The 20,857-nt window shown below is 55.8% G+C and overlaps 3 protein-coding genes across 3 annotated transcripts; 2 read left to right on the top strand and 1 right to left on the bottom strand.

The window, feature by feature from the left end:
- Nucleotides 1-3,691: 3,691 nt before the first annotated feature.
- Nucleotides 3,692-5,611, top strand: E0L32_001775 (uncharacterized protein; the record flags this gene model as incomplete). The annotated part of the gene is made up of 4 exons (XM_031135891.1): nt 3,692-3,737; nt 3,807-4,032; nt 4,318-4,628; nt 4,830-5,611. The coding sequence occupies 4 exons, from the start codon at nt 3,692-3,694 to the stop codon at nt 5,609-5,611; spliced, it is 1,365 nt and encodes a 454-aa protein (XP_030989911.1).
- A 4,406-nt stretch (nt 5,612-10,017) lies between these two features.
- E0L32_001774 (uncharacterized protein) lies at nt 10,018-14,518 on the top strand (the record flags this gene model as incomplete). Its single annotated transcript, XM_031135890.1, has 6 exons — nt 10,018-10,693; nt 10,757-10,870; nt 10,932-11,490; nt 11,570-11,907; nt 11,954-12,167; nt 12,232-14,518. 6 exons carry the CDS (start codon nt 10,018-10,020, stop codon nt 14,516-14,518), a joined length of 4,188 nt encoding a protein of 1,395 aa, XP_030989910.1.
- A 1,415-nt stretch (nt 14,519-15,933) lies between these two features.
- E0L32_001773 (uncharacterized protein) lies at nt 15,934-19,880 on the bottom strand (the record flags this gene model as incomplete). Its single annotated transcript, XM_031135889.1, has 3 exons — nt 15,934-16,037; nt 16,111-19,129; nt 19,221-19,880. 3 exons carry the CDS (start codon nt 19,878-19,880, stop codon nt 15,934-15,936), a joined length of 3,783 nt encoding a protein of 1,260 aa, XP_030989909.1.
- Between the last annotated feature and the right edge of the window lie 977 nt (nt 19,881-20,857).

Genomic DNA, 20,857 nt, shown 5'->3' with positions numbered 1-20,857 from the left:
ATAAGTCGGCCCCCCTCTTGAGCAAAATGAGAGGCGTTCAGAGGCGTTGATGTGTATATACGATACGGGATCTGATACGGAGGCCGGAGAGCGGTGTTCCAATCCCCGATTTAGTAATGGCATTTTTAGACCACAAGGATCCAGGTCGTAGAATTGAAGGGCATTCGCATGAGATTAGAAAGGTGGTGATGACAACTCTGCAGTCAGATGATTTGAGATGAACACCTTTCTGCTGGAGGCGAATAAGCTGGGGGCTGTTTGTGCTTGGGACATGGTCATTCAATGTGGTCATCACAAAGCTCGCTATCGTTGGCCGCATCTTAGAGGTAACGTTGACTGGCTCCCATGCCGAGGCCGCAACAAGGTCCTGTCGATCAGAGCACGGAAAATAGGTCCTGCCACTTGTACCTCTTCCAGCAAACTGAGCAATAGGAGATGGGGGCTCAAGATATGCGTCCCGAAAAACACTTAGCAATAACAACGACATCAGGGCTTGGCAACTTGGACAGCACAGCGGGTATGATGGAGGCCAAGGTCGGGGAGCGCAGATCGAGAGCGGCTCAGCAATGGATCGATTTGGTGTTTCCCGTGCAAGCACGGAAAGGGACGCTCCTCGTTGCAGCGACTTGCAAAAAGGGAAGCAGAGTTCGCATCTTAGTATGGTCGCCAGCAAGGAAAAGATCAGCTAGCACCCATTGTAGGGGCAACCTGCATCTTGTAAATGCGGCGGTGTTTCGACTCGGAGCCGAGCCAATGCCACTCGGACAGCTCTGCGTGTGTCAACTACACTTTTACCATCGGCGAAGCAGATCTTCAGGAGCAACACAACCATGACAAGATCCTGAAGTCAGCCAACAAAAAGAACGCGTTTCCACCCAGGGACAAAGAGGCGTAAATGGCAAAAATGAAATGGTTGATTTCGTCCAGGCTCGAACTGGAGACCTTCAGTGTGTTAGACTGATGTGATAACCAACTACACCACGAAACCATGTTCATGTCAAAACTTTCGCTATTCAGGCTTAGGGGGGCTCTAATCCAGGGCGGATCCCCTCCTTCTCGGGTGTGAAAATTTTGCTATTTCTCCACTCATCTAATGTCATACATAGTACTCTTTAAGCTTGATTACTTCAACTTGGTTTCGTGGTGTAGTTGGTTATCACATCAGTCTAACACACTGAAGGTCTCCAGTTCGAGCCTGGACGAAATCATTTTTTGCTTCTCCACGCATTCATATCTCCTGATATATCAAGTGTTGACTCATGGATTTGATAATTCCTTTTGCATCTTTTTACATCGAAACAGCACTTGAGTGGTGTGAATTATGCCTGTTCCTATGTGGTCTTCAATGCTCAATGTGTATTGCTACTCCTTAGATGTGGTCCCCAGGTCCTTTGGCACACGACTTAGACAACCAGGATGGTTTGTCCCCGGTAATGGCAACAAGCATCGAGGGACGAGGGAGCGGAGGCTCCGCGGCAGAACACGGGGAAACGCGCTTGTATCCGGCAGCAAGAGTAGGTGGGTATCAGAATCTGAGCCGGAGAGGACAGCTTTACATACGGTACCCAACCTGGGTTTGGGGTTGGTGCATCTGTCATCGTCGTTGCTACTATCGAGAGGCTCTTTTTGCACGGTTGATTGGCCAGGCGGTAGACTTGACGACTAATTTCGATTCACTAAACATCGAAAGGCTCACGAAAAAAGAAGGCAATGCCGCACACGCACCCCGGCGCAAGCATGGGGTTCGTAGGGTGGGGTTCAATTGGAACTGCAGAACAGTGTCGCATGCATGTGAAAATGAGGGATGGGGGTTTCACTCAGGTAGCCTCGCAGCAAAGTGGCAGCAGAAGCGGCGCTGTAGAGGGTCGCCGAGACCGGCATGGGGGGGTGTGCAGAGAAGCTGGAGCGCGTTTTGGAGTCAATTCCCCGGTCGGTGTGCCCGGAAGTTAAGAAACCAATTGAAGCGTTGAAGGATTGAACTGCGGCTGAACATCGGGTCGCGGTTGACTTTCTTCCAACATGAAAGCTGGCTGGTGGCCAGAGAGAAGGATAAACCCGAGCGGGCTCATCGGATTTCCCGATATCGCAAGGAGGAGCCATCCCTCACTACCTAACTATTTTATTACTGAGAGCAAGAAGGTCTAGGCATTCATATACGAGGTGTTTTTTGCTGTAACAGGCCTACCTATGAAGGTTGCCAAGATATTGAGAGCAAGTGGTCCGCAAACTCGCGTGAGCTCCTTCCGTGTTCACCCGATGTTTCTGTAATTCTTCAAGACTGCACTACGACGGGGACGGGGAGGAAGAATCTGGGCGTGGTTCTGCTAAAAAGAAGACCGGGATTTGACAACCAAGTCCCCAGTCTGGGTCGGAGGCTGCTCTCGGGGGCCGGGGAAAAGCACATGGCCAGCCAGGGCTTTGTGTGGCCTTTGACAGGTCGAAGACCACATGAAATTATGAATTGCGACAATGCAAAACGTCATGGCAAGCCAGTGGCCAATCAGCAGGCCCAGATAAGGGATCTGGCATGCACCCAGGGACCTGAAGACGCGGTCGATGGATCTCGGGCCTCCTACTTTAGTGCAGCGGGGCCGGACCAGTCCCATTGTACGTCGAGGGCCAGGCGAGATCAATTTGATGCAAATGCTGCCCTTGGCTTTTGGCTACAGCACCGGCCGTCGGCTCGGTCGAGTGGTCGGTCGGTGCCATTGACGAACGAGACTGGTTCTCCTTCTAAGGAGTACTCATGCATGGGACCAGCGTGGGTAGCACATACATAATGTAACGACATACCTACATACGCACACGCATGCCTGTAAGTTGCACGGGGAGAGAGGGTGTGCGGTCCCCCAACGACGGACGATGAGCGATGTCTTTTTGGGACCTACGAGTCGAGCAGACGGACATACTGGACGGCCGTAGGGGAGATTGGATGGTTGGCAGAGATGGCCTGGTTTGCAAGTCAGGTAGATCCCTCGAGATTACTATCCCTCTCCACTGGCCTACGCCGTTGTCGCAGTTTGTCCACGAAACTTGACGAGCGAATAGCAGAAAGGCGGGCTGGGCTCTGCTGAAGGGTGTTGTCAGTGGAAAGACTAAAAGTAACGCCGCGAGTGGGCTCACTAACACGGATGGCCGGCTTGCGCGTGCTGTTTAGCCTTGGGGAAAGGCACCCCGATGTTAGTGGCGCAGAGAGACAGACTAACTCTACTCGAGGCTAGGCAGGAGATCCTCGGGTGTGGGCTGTCTGATAAGCTTACTCGACGTGTACATACATACTAATTCCCATCCCATAGAGAGAGAGAGAGAGAGAGCGAAGACGGACCGGATGGAGGACCCTGTCTCTGGCCGTCCCCCACCAGGCCCTGCATGACATCAAGCCAGCCTCCGGGCTGCGGCCCATCCAATGTGTGAAATCGATGGATAATTTGCTTGACAAGCCGGAAACCAACAACACCGTTTACGGAGGACCTTTGGAACACCATCGCCTCCCATCTCCATCCCGTAGCGCTGGTCTGAACATCCCCACGGGCCGAGTCGTTGATAAAAAGCTGCTCTCCGTCCTCCCTCCCTCCTCGCACACGACCTCTCCTCTCTTGCTCTCTACTCTCACCACTCTCACTCGAACTATCATCATCCTCAAGAGACATCCCCTTCACTCCAAAGATACCCACATCCCCCTTCGCCCACCATGTCTAACTATCCTACCGAGCCTGAGTTCGAGCAGGCCTACAACGGTAAGCATAAGCCGTGAATACACAATCTATGCAGACACGTAGTCTAACGCGTTGCCTGCCTTGGAACAGAGCTCGTCTACACCCTCGAGAACTCGTCCCTGTTCGAGAAGAAGCCCGAGTACCGCACCGCACTCCAGGTCGTCTCCATCCCCGAGCGGGTGATCCAGTTCCGTGTCGTCTGGGAGGATGACAGCGGCAAGGTCCAGGTCAACCGCGGATACCGCGTCCAGTTCAACTCTGCCCTCGGTCCCTACAAGGGTGGCCTGCGGTTGCACCCTACCGTCAACCTGTCCATGTAAGTTTCTTGATCATCATCATCCTCCGGCTCAACGCGCGAGTCAATTTGTCCTCCCTGCAGCCAGTGGCGGATACTTCGCACTTGCTACTACATGATTCGCGCGCAAACCACACCGGTACCGCCATACTGGTGGCGAGTTGCGCGGGTTGTACGAGTATGCGAGTAAAGAAAACCCCTCTGGGTGCGGGTGTGGGCAGATTGATGCGCTGCGAAATGGGAGCCCAAAAAGCAGGATATTTGGCCAAGACGATGAGTAGCTGACTTGGCGCGCTCCCCCTACAGTCTCAAGTTCCTCGGCTTCGAGCAGATCTTCAAGAACGCCCTGACTGGCCTGATGATGGGCGGTGGCAAGGGTGGATCCGACTTCGACCCCAAGGGCAAGAGTGACTCGGAGATCCGCCGGTTCTGCGTCTCCTTCATGACCGAGCTCCAGAAGCACATTGGTGCCGACACTGATGTCCCCGCTGGCGACATTGGCGTCTCTGGCCGCGAGATTGGCTTCATGTTTGGCACCTACCGCCGCATGCAGAACAAGTTCGAGGGTGTCCTGACGGGCAAGGGCCTCGAATGGGGTGGCTCCCTGATCCGACCTGGTAAGTCTCGTCCTCGGCTCCAGCTCCAGCTATCTCTATTTGCACGACGAATTGCAATTGCAAATCCCTAGCCTCTCATCGATTCTACTGGGTCCCGTTGCTTTCGGGAATTCAGCCGGCTGCGATGAGGGAGCAAACTATAACGTAAAACACCATGGGCGCTTGAACCAGATTGGGCTAACCCCACATTTCTTACCACAGAGGCCACTGGCTACGGTCTGGTCTACTACGTCGGCCACATGATGGAGGTCGCTGGTGCTGGCGACTGGAAGGGCAAGCGCGTCGCCATCTCGGGCTCGGGCAACGTCGCCCAGTACGCCGCCCTCAAGGTCATCGAGCTCGGCGCCACCGTCCTGTCCCTGTCCGACTCGCAGGGCAGCTTCATCGCCCAGGGCGACCGCACCTTCACCCCCGAGGACATCCAGGCCATCATGGAGCTCAAGGAGCAGCGCCGGCCCCTGACCGACTACGCCAAGAAGGGCGACTTCAAGTACATCGCCGGCGCCCGCCCCTGGGTCCACGTCGGCCAGGTCGACGTCGCCCTGCCCTGCGCGACCCAGAACGAGGTCAACAAGGAGGAGGCCGAGGCCCTGATCGCCGCCGGCGCCAAGTTCATCGCCGAGGGCTCCAACATGGGCTGCGACCTCGAGGCCATCAACGTCTTCGAGGCCAACCGCAAGGAGAAGAAGGGCGACGCCATCTGGTACGCCCCCGGCAAGGCCGCCAACTGCGGTGGTGTCGCCGTCTCCGGCCTCGAGATGGCCCAGAACAGCCGCCGCCTCGGCTGGTCCTCGGAGGAGGTCGACGACAAGCTCAAGGCCATCATGAAGAACGCCTTCCAGATCGGCCTCGACACCGCCAAGGAGTACGTCACCAGCGCCGACGGCGAGCTCCCCAGCTTGGTCGCCGGCAGCAACATCGCCGGCTTCGTCAAGGTCGCCCGTGCCATGCACGACCAGGGCGACTGGTGGACCAAGGCCTAAGCGAGACGTGTGCCCATCTGCACGTTACACATGCCGCTCTCTGGAGTGCGGCAAGCGGACAAGAGGCGCAGAAACCCCTGGACCACCTTGTGTGTGAGATACCAGTGCACTTGCGTTCTTCCGAAAGATTCGCTTCGAGGACGCCCTAGACTGGGCGACTCGACAGGGGAAGCCTCAGGAAGGCCGTGGAAGAGATACCCAAATCCGGCGAGGCAAAATTCGAGGCATAGAGGAAAGACGGGGAAGGATGTCTGGCGCAAAAGGACGCAATTTGTTCCTCTCCCTGATCGGCGTTGTGCATGACATGATTGCTCTTTTCTGGGATATGAATCTGTTTGCAAAGATAGCCTGCGTTTTGCATATAGATCTGCTCCTTTTTCCTTCTCTTTTGTTTTTAAAGACCGACGGCATGGAGTTTTTAGGATAAGGAAATACACAAATGATATGAAATCAACGTACCGAGTCTCAATCTCGCCCAACTTGTCTGTGAAGTGATGGAGAGGAATATGGAAGTTCTCATGGATGGCATCACCTCGCTCGAGGGCCACAACTTCAATGTTCTCAGTGAGACCAAACCGGGGGAGTGTTCATGTTCGGGCAACAAGGCTCTGCAGACTGAGCGAATAACCTGTGGCTGAGGAAAACGAGCCACTTGTCAGTCGTAAAGACATGTTGCAAGGTCCTTCACGGGAGAGAAGGAGGGTGTGCCTGCCCAGTTGCACGAAACAAGGCAGACTCGGACCTCTCGTTGACCTTGACCGAAGGAGATGTTCAGCTATGTTGGTGATTACCTCCTTTACTTGACCGAAAGAAGATTGCAACCCCCCTTCATGCTGCCCCTCGTCCGGCTTTCCTCGGAGATGGCATCATTGATTCATTGTGCTCTTGTGCTCGTTCGATTGGGCGTCTTGTATTGGCTTGGTCATGGACAATTGACTCGAGCAGCCCTGAGGCACAGTTGCGTTAGGCATCCGTCCTGTAGACGAGGGCTTTGGGGTCCATGTGATGCACCCCGACCAGGGGGCCAGGGGCTCGGTGGGCATTTGCCCTGGCGTCGACCTCACGATGGTGACAATAATGACGTTCTATCAAATCGACAGCACATCAGGCCCCTCGTGTCCCTCGTGCCCTCAGCCAACGAGAAGAAGCAATGCGTCTCGGTCACCACGATTCGACGATGACATCTCTCGCTGCAACCAGCCACAATTTGCCCATTGAAGCTGTCGTGCCGTGCAGTTGAGACCCTCACCCCCCTGTTGGCTTCCCGGCGACTCGGTGACCCCTGCAGAATGGAACGTTTTTTTCTTCTGTCTGACCACCCTTGTTGAGTTATCCATCGGAGACATCGTCACCTACATCGACGGTACCTCGTCCATACATACGTCGGTATGTGTATCACAGACGACGAGCAAGGCAGTTTGCAAGCAACCTCGAGGGGGGACCGAGGCCGAGTCAAGTTGCATCGACCCCGTTTCACCCCACCACCACCACCACCTCGACCCCGACCTGCATCCTCCCCCTTCTTGCCGCCGTCAGCCTTATCGCTTGGTCCAGCCAAACATCGTCCAGGCTGTACTCCGTCCGTACGTGTCGCCGAGGGCGGTCGGCATTCCACAATCTGACAACGGCCCATCGCGCCGGCTTACGCCGTGCAGTAGCGCTTTCCTCTCTTCGTTGACCAACGTCTTCTGGCTGGTCCATATCTGAAGGCCCTTGTGTATCCTTTCACATGCCAAAAAGAAGAAACACGAGTAAATAAGAAGAAGCCCGGAAGAGGAGGGGCAGGTGGATAGAGGAGAGAGCAATGGCAATTCGAGATACTTTCTCGAGACTTGTTGCGGCCCCATCGCAACTTCCTCTGTCACAAGTGGCGTGGGCGGCGCAGTTCATCGCGCCTGCCTGCCACACGGAGGAGATGGAACCTGGAATGCTGCCCACCATGCAAGTCTTTCCTCCTCACCTCCCTCGACCTACCCAACTACCTCTACCTTACTAGCACTTCTCCAACTTTTTGCAACCACTCTACTCCACGACTACGGCGCAGCCTTTCGGACCAAGCCCCCCTGCCGCTGCGGCTGAAGATCTGACTCGAATTCAACTCTGCCATTCGCTGGCGCCCAAGGTCAATCGACGTCGCAGAACTCTGACAGCAACCGCTTTGGGAAGACAGGCACGGCACAGCCAGAGACGGTGAAACAGCACCCTCATCTTGCCAGAGCTAGTTTGAACAAACACAAAACTTTCTCTCTCAAGCCACTATGATGAGGTTCCAGAATTCCCATCATCGAGAAAAAGGGTCTGGATATCAGCCCGCCAAGCCCGGTGATTGGACGTCCACAGCCCCCAAAGGCCACTTATATGCTGTAGCCTATCAGCTCCCGGTCTGTGCAGAAGATTGTCACATCGGGGGATATGGATGTTTCGTTCGTCAGCCAATGGCGACGGAACCCAGCGCCAGCCATGCATACACAACCTTCGAACCCCCCGGTTCCATCCCAACTGGGGCCATCTCGGCCGCTTTGGCATGCCCCAAACCCCTGCACCCGTCTCAGTGATGATGCTGGGATGATTCTGCACCACGTTCCCTTCCCATGCTTCCGTGGCACGAGCACGCTATTCTTACCTACATACTGACATGCCTATGCTACTGCACTGCACCGCACCGCACTGCGGAGACACCGCCCACCGCAACGCTCTGCAAGATCAGCATCAATCTCGATGTCGATTTGCATCACCAATTGGCACATTTCGCGGCCGTTTTCCCCATCTCTGCTGTGCCGGTGTCCAATCGCGGCATTGCAGTAGTACGGCCTGCGAGCTACACGGGTGTGGCGGCTCCCGCTAAGCTGACGTTGGAGATGAGGGAGGATCAATTAACGTTAACCTTGCCGAATGGACTGCTGTTTCTTACGGTAGACCGCGATCAGCGCGACGTCGACCCCGACCGGGCCAGAGACAAGACGCAAAGTCTGTTCTGCTGTCGCCGTCGTCTAATGGCGTCGCTGTCACACCCCTCCCCAGCACAGACTGGCAAGGGGGGGCCGAAGGACCCCACGGATCGCTAGACTTGGTTGGACAAACCCTTGATCGAGTCTCTGTCACAATAAACAAATTCTCCGGACCCAGCGAGAGCCCTGACTAGGAGGCGTCGGGTCACCATCAAACCGCCTCGAGATTTTACAAATTGTATGGTGCTTCTGGGCCCTTCACTGTTTGCCGTGGCTTGTCAAGTCTGTCTCACAGCTCGAACGTGTCATGCTTCTTCCCTGCGTATATTCTCCTCGAGATTGGCTTTGAGTTATGCTTTGGATTAGCGTCTCGTCTCCATGTCAGGTCAACGAAGCAATAGACAGTCGCCATCACGAGGAGCTCGGTCAATGATAGAAACCACTCTCACTCTGTCTTGATCATCACCTCTACAAGTACCTGTGGGCAACAGCTTCGTACTTCCGGAGGTACTTGTACTCCAAATTCTGACATCCTTGCAGCTGCTCCATAGCACCAATCAGCCAGTTCCCGCAGCCAAACCGACCTAAAATGGTGCCCATGTCGGGACGGGCTACTATTTTCATTAACCCCCTCTGTCTCCGCCGCCCCATTGCAAGTATAGCGGCCAATGAAGAAGGTCAAGCAGCATCTTCGACCACTTATTGCTCTCAGCCCTGCCACCTACCCACACCACCAGTTCACCGAAAGGGGGAAGGGCTGACGATGGCTGAGCATGCACGGTGCTTTCAAGGGGACGAGCAATTCCCAGCCGAGTCGAGCCCGCAGTCCCCTTGCTCCAGGGCACACCCGGCGTCATCTCTTGTCCGCCCATTGTCCCTTGATCCGACCATCTGACTGGTCTCGCTCTTTCCACCACTCTGGGAGTATGGGGCTCGCCGGCCCCCACACGCACGACGCCGGTGCCATATTGTATCTGCTCGCATCTGGCATGGGTCGTGAGAACCGAACGAGCTGCAGGCGTCTCACGCCCGCTTGACCTTCCCTGTACTTAGTACGTACAATGGGCAAGGTACACGAGGTCTACACATGTAGGTACTGTCGGTAGTCTGGTGCAAAAACGGGTCCCTCTGAGAAAGCTAGGCTCGACTCTTGTCCGAGTTTATATCTGCTTCATTTCCTCCTCGTGATGAGCCGTTGTTGTTGTTTGTCATCTGGCTTGTTGTTCCCGTTCAAGATACCCCCTTCTCTTCAACCTGACTTGTGTGCTTCTCTATGATCTCTCGGCTTCTTAGAGCCGTTAATTTCTTTCCCGATACCTCCCTGACCAAGACCTTTGTATATCGCGAGCAAGCTGCCTAGTCCGTATCGCCCTCTTGTCATCGACTACTAGACAGATCAGCGGGCTTTGGTCTGTAACTCTTTGAATTATCAACCAGAACAACCTCCTCGGAGCCACCATGGCGTCCACACCTCAGCTCGTAACGCCAGAGCTCAATGGCAACAAAATACACACCCCTCCATACCAGAATGGCAACGGTGGCATGATGAACGGCGTCCACTGGCCCCCGACGCCTGCCGAGCCTCCTCGCACCCCAGACTTGGACGGCTCACTACGGCCTGCTCCAAGAAGTAGATCATCCTCGATTCCGTCTTCAACATCCTCGCCGGAACCGGACCGTAATTCCTTCTTCACTGACAAGAAGGGCCGTGCCAGGTCCATGCCTGTCCGGACAGAGGGCCCTCACGAGCAGAATAGCGGTCCTCACACACGAGCTCGGGCCAAGATCCGGTCCTATGTGGATGATACACGAGCAAAACAGTTCCCGCGCCTGTCCAAGCCCGTCGAGCTGATGCGGAGCTCCTACGATACTGTCGTCATCGGCTCCGGCTACGGCGGCGCTGTTGCTGCCTCCCGCATGGCGCGCGCCGGCCAGTCGGTGTGCCTGCTCGAGCTGGGCAAGGAACGCTGGCCCGGTGAATATCCTACCGGCATGCGCGAGTCCGCAGGCGAGCTGCACTGCTCGGGCGATTTTGCACCGGGGTTCCTGCACGGCATCGATGTCAACGCCGGCGACCCCACAGGCATGTACCATCTCATCTTTGGCAAGGGCCAGAACGCGATTGTGTGCAACGGTGAGTTCGCTCCCTTTCGAGTGTCGTGATAAGGAATGTAGTGGCTGATATGGAGCGACACAGGCCTCGGCGGTACGAGCTTGATGAACGCAAACGTATTCTTGCGGGCCGATGAAGACACCATGGCGATGAAGTTTTGGCCCCCGGAACTGAGGCAAAGGGGTGCATTGGACGAGTGTAAGACCAGCTTGGCTTGCTCGTGAGACTTTGGGCGATCGATAGCTAACATTCCACATAGGGTACGACAAGGTCGAAGATGTGCTTGAGCCAGAGAAGTACCCCGAGGACTGGCCCAGGCTGCCGAAGCTGGAGCTGCTCAAGAAACAGGCAGAGTACCTCAACATGACCGACAAGTTCGACCGCGTAAAGCAAACTACGCGCTTCAGAAACGGCCCCAACCGCTGCGGCGTCGAGATGTCGGCCTCTGCGCTCACAGGGCAAGATGCCACTGGTGTCAACGACGGATCCAAGACCACTACCCTGGTAACGTATCTCTCTGACGCCTGGAACTGGGGCTCTGAGATGTTCTGCGAGTGTGAGGTGCGCTATATCGAAAAGGTCCAGGACAGGCGTGGCGGCTACAACATCTACTTTGCTTGGCACGGACGGAATCGGGGTCACTTCAAGGCTAACCTCCACGGTGACCTCCTCTGGGTGCATGCGAAGAGGGCCGTCTTCCTCGGTGCCGGCGCTATAGGCAGCACAGAGATCTTGCTCAGGAGCAAGGCCATGGGCATGCCTATGAGCGACCAGGTCGGCCAGAACATGAGCGGCAACGGCGATATCCTAGCTTTCGGGTAAGTGGACCGAAGAGACCACCTTTGCACTACGTCCCATCCGAAACGTACGTCTTGATCGACGCTAACGGTTATTCAGATACAACACGGATGAGGAAGTCAACGGCATCGGCCGTGCGTTCCCCAACCCCTACAAGCCAATTGGTCCCACCATCACAGGTATCATTGACAATAGGCGCGGCCATGCCAATCCTCTCGATGGCTATGTTATTGAGGAGGGCGCCGTACCCCAGGCCCTGGCACGGCTGCTCCAGACAATGCTGGACTTCATGCCTGGCGCCCAGGGACCCAAGAATGACACAGTCATTGAGCGGACACAGGCTTGCCTAGCCCGCTGGGGTAGCCGATTGCTCGGGCCTTACTTCAAGAAGGGCGCGATCGAGAGAACACAGGTCTACTTGATCATGTCGCACGACAGTGAGTGGGCCACTGCATGAGCGTACTTATTTTTTAAAGGACCTAGAGCTGATTCAGAATCCCCAATTCACAGGCAACCAGGCAGTGTTGACCCTCGAGGATGACAAGCCCAGGCTCGAGTTCCTTGGGGTGGGCAGGAGTGACCACGTCAAGAAGCTGAACGAGATCCTGGCAAAGGCCACAGAGGCTGTCGGCGGAACCTTGGTCAACAACCCCTTCTTCGCGCTGATGGGACAGCAGGTGACTGTACACCCTATTGGGTACGTTTCCCGATCCGGGGACCACCTGGACGTCGTATGTCGTACTGACAATCTACAAAATTAGTGGCGCGTGCATGGCTCGAGACAACTCCGGTAAGACAGGTGTGACGGACCACGTCGGCCGAGTCTTCACCGGTAATCACGAAGAGGTTTACGACGGGCTTATCGTTACCGATGGCGCAGTGATCCCTGCCGCCCTGGGTGCGAATCCCTTCGCGACCATCACCGCCCTCGCCGAGCGCTCTGTGGCGGCGTTCGCGAAGCAGCAGAAGCTGGACGTCAGCGAGGAGAAGAACGGCATCCTCGATTTGTTTAGCGAGCCTGCTCACCACCCCTACTACACCAAGTCCGACGATGAGACCGAGTACGATGAAGTCCAGCTGGACGCCGAGCTCAACAGCCTTGACATGACCATCTCCGACATGGAGAAGGCTCGTGCCATCAAGGCTGGTGGCTTTGGCTTCACTGAGGTCATGTCTGGCTTCATCCACAAGGACTCCAACATGAAAGATGACCACAGGGCAACATATGAGCTTGCGTACCGGACGGCCAAGAGCCGCTGCGAGAGTGCAAGGTTCTTCCTGAGCGTCCAGTCCTTCAACACCAGGCACATTGTCAATGACCCCGACCACAAGGGCTTGCTGACGGGCACCTTTGTCTGCCCTACCATACCGGGCTCACCGTTCATGGTGCAGAGGGGCCAGTTTGGGCTCTTTATCATGGACACCAAGGCTCCCGGCACAAGGAATCTGACATACGACTTTGACATGCGCGGCACCAACGGCAGAGTGCTGCATTTCCACGGTTACAAGGTGGTCGACTCGTCTGTCGCACTTGCACCTCTGGCGTTCTGGCGGTCGACCAGTACCCTCTATGTCACTGTCACAGAGAAGCTGCCGACGCCTCTCTTCAATCCGAACGCGGAGGAGCCCTGGCGCCACGGCAAGGTGCTTGCCAAGGGAATGATGCACATCACTCCGACAGACTTCATGTCCGAGATCATGACGCTCACTCCCACGGGCAGTGGTCTTTTGAAGAAGGTCGCTAGTGCCGCCAACTTCATGACCTACTTCACCCGCAAGTCCATGTCGCTGTTCCTTGCGCCTCTTACCCCTCTGCAGTACCCGTCTCAGACATACAATGGCTTTATCAACAACACACCTCCCAGCAAGTCCTACAATATAGTCGCCAGGGACAATGTGGTCACCCGGCTGCACATGTGGGAGCCCACGTACCGCCCTCTGGACGAGAACGGCGCTCCAGTCGAGGTCAAGAACCTGTTCATGATCCCCGGCGCGTCCGTCGACCACCAGATCTACGCCCTCCCTACCATCCCCTTCAACGCCGTCAACTATTTCTGCCGCGCCGGGTATCGGGTCTTCATAACGGTCCATAGGATCGGCCAGCTCGTTATTGCCGAAAACAACTGGACCACCTATGACGCCCGTCTTGACCTCCGCGCCTCGCTCGAGTACATTCGGGAGAACTTCTACCCGAAGGATAATATCGGCAAGATCTACACTATTGCCCACTGCATGGGCTCCGTCGCCTTCAGCACGGGCCTGCTCGACGGCACGATCCCGGCGGACTGGATCCTGGGCGTGACCTGCAGCCAGGTGTTTATGAACCCGATCTGGAACGTCATGAACATGATCAAGGTCATGGCGGGGCCCATCCCGGCCGACCGTCTGTACAAGATGCTGGCGGGCAGCTGGTTCAGCTGCAGCACGTCGACCGACGACTCGTTCGTGCAGCGCTGCCTCAACCAGGTGCTGCGCTTCTACCCGGACGAGCGGCGCGAGATCTGCAACAGCGCCGCCTGCCACCGCATCTCGCTCGTCTTTGCGCGCTGCTGGAACCACCGCAACCTCAACGAGGCGACGCACCGCCAGATCGACCGCTTCTTTGGCGGCGTCAACATGCGCCTGCTACACCTGCTCATGAAGCAGGGCGGCGAGGGCCACGTCATGGCCAACGGGCCCCTGTTCGAGCAGCTCGACACGCCGCAGAACATCGAGCGGCTGCGCGGCGTGCCCTTCATGCTCTTCGTCGGCCGCGACAACGCCGTCCTGGCGCCCGAGTCGACGGAGCGCACGTACGAGATCCTCTGCGACATGTTTGGCACGAGCAGCACCGGCGACGCGGGAGACATCCAGTTCCGCCGCCGCGTGGTGCCCGGCTACGGCCACCTCGACTGCTGGATGGGCCGCAACGCGTGGAAGGACGTGTACCCGTTCGTGCTCGAGGAGGTGGACCGCGTGGCCCGCGGCGAGAACTACAAGTTCCGCGAGCCGGACGCCAGGCACTGCAAGTTCACCAAGATGATTGAGAGCGGCGACTTGCTATACTGATCTACTACTTCTTTCTCTTTTCTGGTTGAGTGAATCTCTGCTTCTGGTTTCCTGCTTCAGGGGGTTGTCGGGGCTGCTGGCGCTTTTTGCTGTTGGGAGAGTCTTGCTTTGCAAAGATGTTGGTTCTGTTTCGCTTTTTTTCAATCTTAACTCGGCGTTTTCGTTGTTCTTTCCTTGGTAGGGAATCATCCTTGGAGTTAAATGGGCTTTGATATTTCTTGAACAGGGAAAAGTGACTAAATCACATCATCTTGGGATCTTGGGAAGGGGGAAAGGGGCAACATTGGTTCATTGGGTTGGCGGTTTTGATATACCCTATTGCAATCGTTTACAGTTTTGTATACATCTACTCTACCGCTCACTAGATCTATCCTTCGGCGACGGGATCGTTGAAACTGGGAAAACAAATTCAGAAACATATGCACCACTTTTGTCGAATACTGAATTCCCCATGCTCGCTTTCGTGATGCAACGACATCGGTAGGCTTAAATAGCAGTCTTGTGATCATGCTTAAGGAGGGTGTCAACCAACATCTTACACGCACAAGTTCAATCACGACACAATCAAAGTCACGCAAGGAAACGATACCACCTGACCGCACTGCATGGTCATTCTCAACATCTCGATCTCATTCCTCTTCGCCCTACGGACAGGCACAAACAGGCCCTGTCAACCAACAGCGCCCGAGGGCTTCGTGGCTCCTCTCTGCAATGGACTCTCTGACTGCTGCCCTCGTGCCGACACCTCGCTATGTACAAGTCCACCCGCGGCCGACCTCCCCCCCCAGAGACTTCACTCGTAGTTCCAGGCGTAAACCAAAGAAACTTTGCTACCGCACGCCCATCGACTCCCATTCTATCACAGACCATAATCAACGAACCAGAAATCTGGTCAGAAAGGAAACGTTAACGCCACGCCGACTGGTATTAGAGTTGCGGGGGGACCACTCTCAAGACACCAAAGAAAACCAAGAAACCCCCGAATCAAAAACACATGGATGTAAAGGGGATTAGAAAGGGACTTTTTTTCACAAATTATACAGAGCCAGGCCTCCATTTTTCTGGGTAGGTTTTGCCCTCCAAACATGCCTGGGAAAAAAAAACACACACATTCATAAATGACCGTGTGACCGTGTAGAGTCCAAATTTTTTGCCAATGCGCCGTTCCAAAGTTGAGAGACGGAGAGAACAGAACCTCCTGTTGATGCAAAATTATATGTTGAAGTTGGCCGAGAACGCAAAAAATGAACAGGAAAAGGCCCAACGACGATTCCCGCCACCCTCCTTCGCTTTGCCCCAGCCCCCAATGACCCCGTACCATGCTTTGCCATGCGAAGAAGTTTCATGGGGTTAAGTAACAAAAACAAAGACCGCAATCCAGAGAAGAGTTTTTTCTTGTGTGTCGCCGTGGCTCCTCAATTGAGGAAGCCTTTACACGCCGTCGTGCCGCAGAGACAAGGAACCCTGTCTTCTGGATTTTCCTCAGGCTCGAATTTGTAGTCGTACGTCAATTCCTCGTCTACCACCGAGATCGTGTCAGTATGTGATATGCACACAGGAAACCTTCGCCCAAAGAAAAAGGGCGGACTTACTGTGAGCAATGTCCCGGAGGGCATAGATGACAATACGTTTACTTCCTTCGACCTTGATGATCTTGGCCGTGCAGTTGGGCATGCAGCTGTGGTTGATGAACCGGGCGATGCCGCCCTTCTTGGTCGCGTCAATGACGGTGACCTCGTCGATGCGGAAGAGGTAGCTGCTGCCGATGCCGGCCTTGACGTAGCTGTGCTCGCGGATGTTGGCGACGGACTGGCGCACCTCCTCGCCCACGTACTCGATGATCATGTCGTCCTTGGGTATGGCCTCCATAGCGTACAGACCCCAGTTGTGGATGGCAGATCGGGCAAACTTGACTGGCTTCTTCCGTTTCTTAAGCTGGTTGAACCGCAGCACGTCCGAGTCCTGGCCCAGCGTCTTCTTCTGGTCGTTGAGGTCGGCGACGAAGCGGCGCTGGTTGACACGGTTGGCGCGAGAGCTGCCGCGTGCCACCGAGTTTTCGGTAGCAACTTTGGCGGCAGCGACCGCAACAGCTTTGCCAGTCTTCCCGGCCCTGGCCTCGCGCTCCTCCCGAGCCTTCTTGACCTTGAGATGATGCGGCAGATATTTGGACTTCTCGGAATTGAGGATCTTCTTCACTCCCTCCGTTCGAGCACAGCCAGTCGAGTTGGCGACATAGTAGCCGTCGATGGTGGGGACTGCTGCCGGAGTTGGCTCCTCCAGATTCAGGCTCTTGACTCTATTACGCCTCCAGAGCCAGTACTCCGGGTCGTCGAGATCGCTCGCAACGAATTTCTTTTTCAGTCTTTGCAGGTCTGGCCTGTCGTTGTCATCTAGTGGCAAGGACTGGAAAGTTTCAACATCCAGGAGGAAATCGCTCGGCAGCACGAGGGCAGGGACCGGCGTCGATGGATACAGATTCTTATCCAGAAGAACCCTATCTCCCTCGGGTTTGGTTTCCTTGACCTCCTCTGGCTCTGGCGCAGGTTCTGGACTTGCCTTACGTCCCTTGGCCTTTGCCTGTGCCAGAGCTTCTTGCTCATAGATCTCTTGCTGCTGCCTCTTCAGTGCTTCGCGTTCCTCGAAGAGCTGTTTCTTCGTCTTCTTGGTCTTCTTTGCCGGCTTCTTCTTCTCTAGGCCTTCGCCGGGCACAGGTGTAGGCATCCGGGAATTGTCTGTTTCTTCCTTCACATCCGCGTCGGGCAGGATAATGTCCTCGGTCTCGTCCCTGAGAGGGAACTCTGTCTCGATCTTGTCGATTGTTACGCCAAAGAGCTCTTCATCGCTCTTCTTTTGCCGTTTGATAGCGGTCTCAATCTGAAGGTCAAGCTTCCTCTTCTTGGAAGGTAAAGCTGCGCTGTCATTGACAGCGAAGCTGGCCTCCGTCATTGAGTCATCCTCGGCCGCACCCCATGGCGAAGCATCGTCATCAGTACTCATCCGACTGCGAGGACGGGATTCGGGTTCCTCGGTATCCCTTGCAATCGACAAACGGTTGTCGTTCTCATCCTCGGACTCCTCGTCACTATCGATGTTGAGCCGGTGATGAAGTGAGCGGAAGGCGCTGCGTACGGCCGCAGGCCGCTTGCGAGCAAATGGGTCGACGAAACCCTGCTTGCGGGCCGCCAACCCGCCATTCTTGACCTTTCGGATCCGGGGCAGGGCAGTGACATCGAGGCGAGCTGTCCGGCGCTCGATGGGATCCGCCCTCGAGTTGGGAGTGCTGATGGGTGACTTATCTTCTCCCTCATCAAATGTCACGGACACAAACCTCGAAGCTTCCGGGCCTTCGAGATTGAGTTTCCTGCGCTTCGCGATGTGGTTGACTGGATCGAGGTAGTTGAACAGGGCAGGCGCTGCGACCTTGGTACGGATGTGCTTGATGAGGTGTTCGGTCATCTCGCGGCGGATGACCTCGATGGCTTCCAGCACTGGATCAAAGTTCTTGGCTCGCTGTTTCTTTTCCTCATCAATGTCTGCCTCCTCGTCGCGTCGTCTTTGTTCTTGCTCGTTCCGTTGACGGCTTTCTGCTGTGGGTTTTCTTTCGGGAGACCGGGACCGGTGCCGTGCTTCAGATGTTGATGCATGTCCTGGATGGCCAACGGTGCCAAACAGAGCCAGTTTCATTCCCAGCTCGTAGGTGAAGAATGCTGTGCGGTTTGCTGATCTGTAGCACCGGTCTGCTTCGGATCGGCCGTATGTACTGTCCCGAAACATGATATAGTATCCAGTCCGGTCCGCACGAATGTCGTCAAATGAATACGTCTTGAGCCGTTTCTTCATGTGCGCAATCGTCTGGTGCATGACAGGCACATATTCGTGTGCGACAAAGATGTACGGCTCGCTTTTGATTTGGGACAAGATGGGCTGCTGCTCGATCAGGCTCTGTATCCTGGGCATCGTCGGCAACTTCGTGGGGTCCGTGGGCGTCGGAGTAGCAGGAGCAGCGGGCTGCCGAAGAGCCGCGGGACCCTTGGGCGCAGTCGGCGGCGGGCCTGGAATCACGCCAGGTCCGGCTCTCGGAGCAGTGGGTATCTTGTACACGAGCGCAGCGGGCTTCGACTTCTCCTTCTCCTGCCTCAACGCTTCCTCCAACATGCGACCGCTCTTCTTGCCTTCGGGGTCGAACTCTACGCGGACCTGGTTCGTCTCGATCCGTTTGCCATGCATGTGCCGCACAGCCCGCTTCGCAGCGTCAACGGCAGATATTGCCACAGGCCGTGTCCTATTGGGCTTGGCATCTTTGTAGCGAAATGTCGCAAAGCCAAGGTAGGTGCCTGTTTCGGGATGCATCTTGTTGCTGCTCTCGGCAACATCGCCAAAGGACGAAAACACAGCAGCGACCTTGGAGAAGGCGAGGAGAGGGTTGAACCCGGTGACTACGATTTGCGTGGGCGGACCAGGACCAATCGAGGTTTTGGGGTCATATGCATATGGCTTGAGGTTGTAGGGGGCCTGGCGCAGGCGAGCCCGAGGCAGATGGAAGTCAACGTTGATGTAGTTCAACCTCCCACCCTTACCGAGGCGGGGATCCGAAGGGGGAGCGTCATCTTCCTATACACGATTTTATTAGCCATGATTCAATTACTCATAGTCAGATGACGCTCCCCCTTCTTATACAAGAGTATTGCGCGTATTTACGTACCATTCCGAACTCCTTATATGTCGGCTTCGCCTTCCGTTTCTCGGAACTGGACAAGGTCTTGTCGGCCAGAGGGTCATATGTGCATCTTATGCCTTTCACCGGACGATCTGGATCGCGCGCAGGAGGGCGTTGGACTTGCAGGCTTGCGGGCAAGCAGCCGTTGCCATTCGGCGTTGGGTTAAGATGAGACATGTCTGCATCGGGATGTCGAGGTGTTTGAGAGCTCGGCTTGGGGGTGTATGAAGAGGTGGAGTACGACGGAGAGTCGGCAGTGGTGAGCGGTGTGAGATGACTGTTTGAGTACTTCGAAAGGGGTATGCCGTTCTGTCGCGCGGCGGCGCTAAAGACAGAGGAAGCGGTGCTGGCATGAGAGCTGGCGGAGCCGACGGTGTTGAGTGTATCTCCAGTCAAGGACTCATTGTCATCAGCGGGTGGGTGAGGGGCGTCTGATATTGAGGCGTCGCGGCGGGAGCGAGATGAGGAACCGTCGTCGGGCTGACCATTGGGGGTGCGGCGACCATTGAGGTCGCCTTGCGGGAGCGAAGACGGCGAGTCGTCAGCCCTGGATCGAGCTCTTTCGCGTTCGATGGCCCGGTCCCTCGCAGCGCGAGGGGCGGCGGGAAAGAACTGAGCGAAGCTCGCGCCAGAGGGCGGCGGCATCGTGATAATGCTAATCTTACTGCGACCTCCCCCGTCCGCGACTCGTCATCGTCGTCGTGAGAGAGGCTACGATGGAGCACGCATCTGCAATGATGGGGGAGCCGGGCGTTGTGAGGGTGCGACGAGAGGTTGGTGCGGAAAAATCCACGCGCGGAAGTTGGTGGTGTCCACGCGACAGAGAGAGCGGGCGGTGGAAAAGAGCCGGTGCCAATGCCAGCCCAGTCCTACTGCGGTGACGTTGTGTCGCGCGCGTTCATCGAGATGCAGCCGGCAGAAGGGCGTGCAAATTCACCAAAAATCCCGGCGTCCGATAGGTGAAATGGCGGCGACACGGTTGCGCACGTCTGGGGGCGAGTGAATGTGGTGCTGATGCTGAGATCTGGCGCGAAAAAAATGAAGTACTCTGGGGGGGTTGAGGAGGGAGGTTTGAGCGACGGGTCCCAGGTGGGCAAGGAAAGTTAGAGATGGGCAATCAGGGATGATGAAAGGCTGGCGCTGGCTCGCGGCTAGCGTGTCCAACAATGAAATGTGGGTACAAGAAACGTGCCCTGGGTCACCCGCCAAACACGGGGACAGCAGAAGTACCTTTCTTACCTCTTCTCAGCGCGTAGGTCAGGTATTCCGTAGACCCAGCGCGGGTAGGTAAAGTCGAGGAGGGAGTTTAACTACCTACCTGGGTATCGAAAAACACCATCATGATACGGCCTATCTCACGACCGAGTCCTGCTGACCTTTACGGATGGTGAAGCACCTCCCTTGGTCGTAGCTCATCAACGTATCGGATCATCACTTCCCCTCCATGGGCTTTCATTCACTGAGATGCGGCGATTCCTAGCCTCAAGGACTACCTTGTTTACACCGATGTCTTCTCATCTATAGAGATGAAGGACTCAAATGAAATGGGTGAGATCCTGGTGCAATCACGCTACAGTGAAGGTCAATCAATCGTGGTCAATAACCGTTTACTTACCAAGGTC

The sequence above is a fragment of the Thyridium curvatum genome, assembly GCF_004353045.1.
Source record: "Thyridium curvatum strain D216 chromosome Unknown NODE_7_length_750237_cov_83.650653, whole genome shotgun sequence".
Taxonomy (NCBI): domain Eukaryota; kingdom Fungi; phylum Ascomycota; class Sordariomycetes; order Thyridiales; family Thyridiaceae; genus Thyridium; species Thyridium curvatum.
The sequence above is the reverse complement of the archived record's forward strand: the minus strand, read 5'-3'. Positions and strand labels throughout refer to the sequence as shown.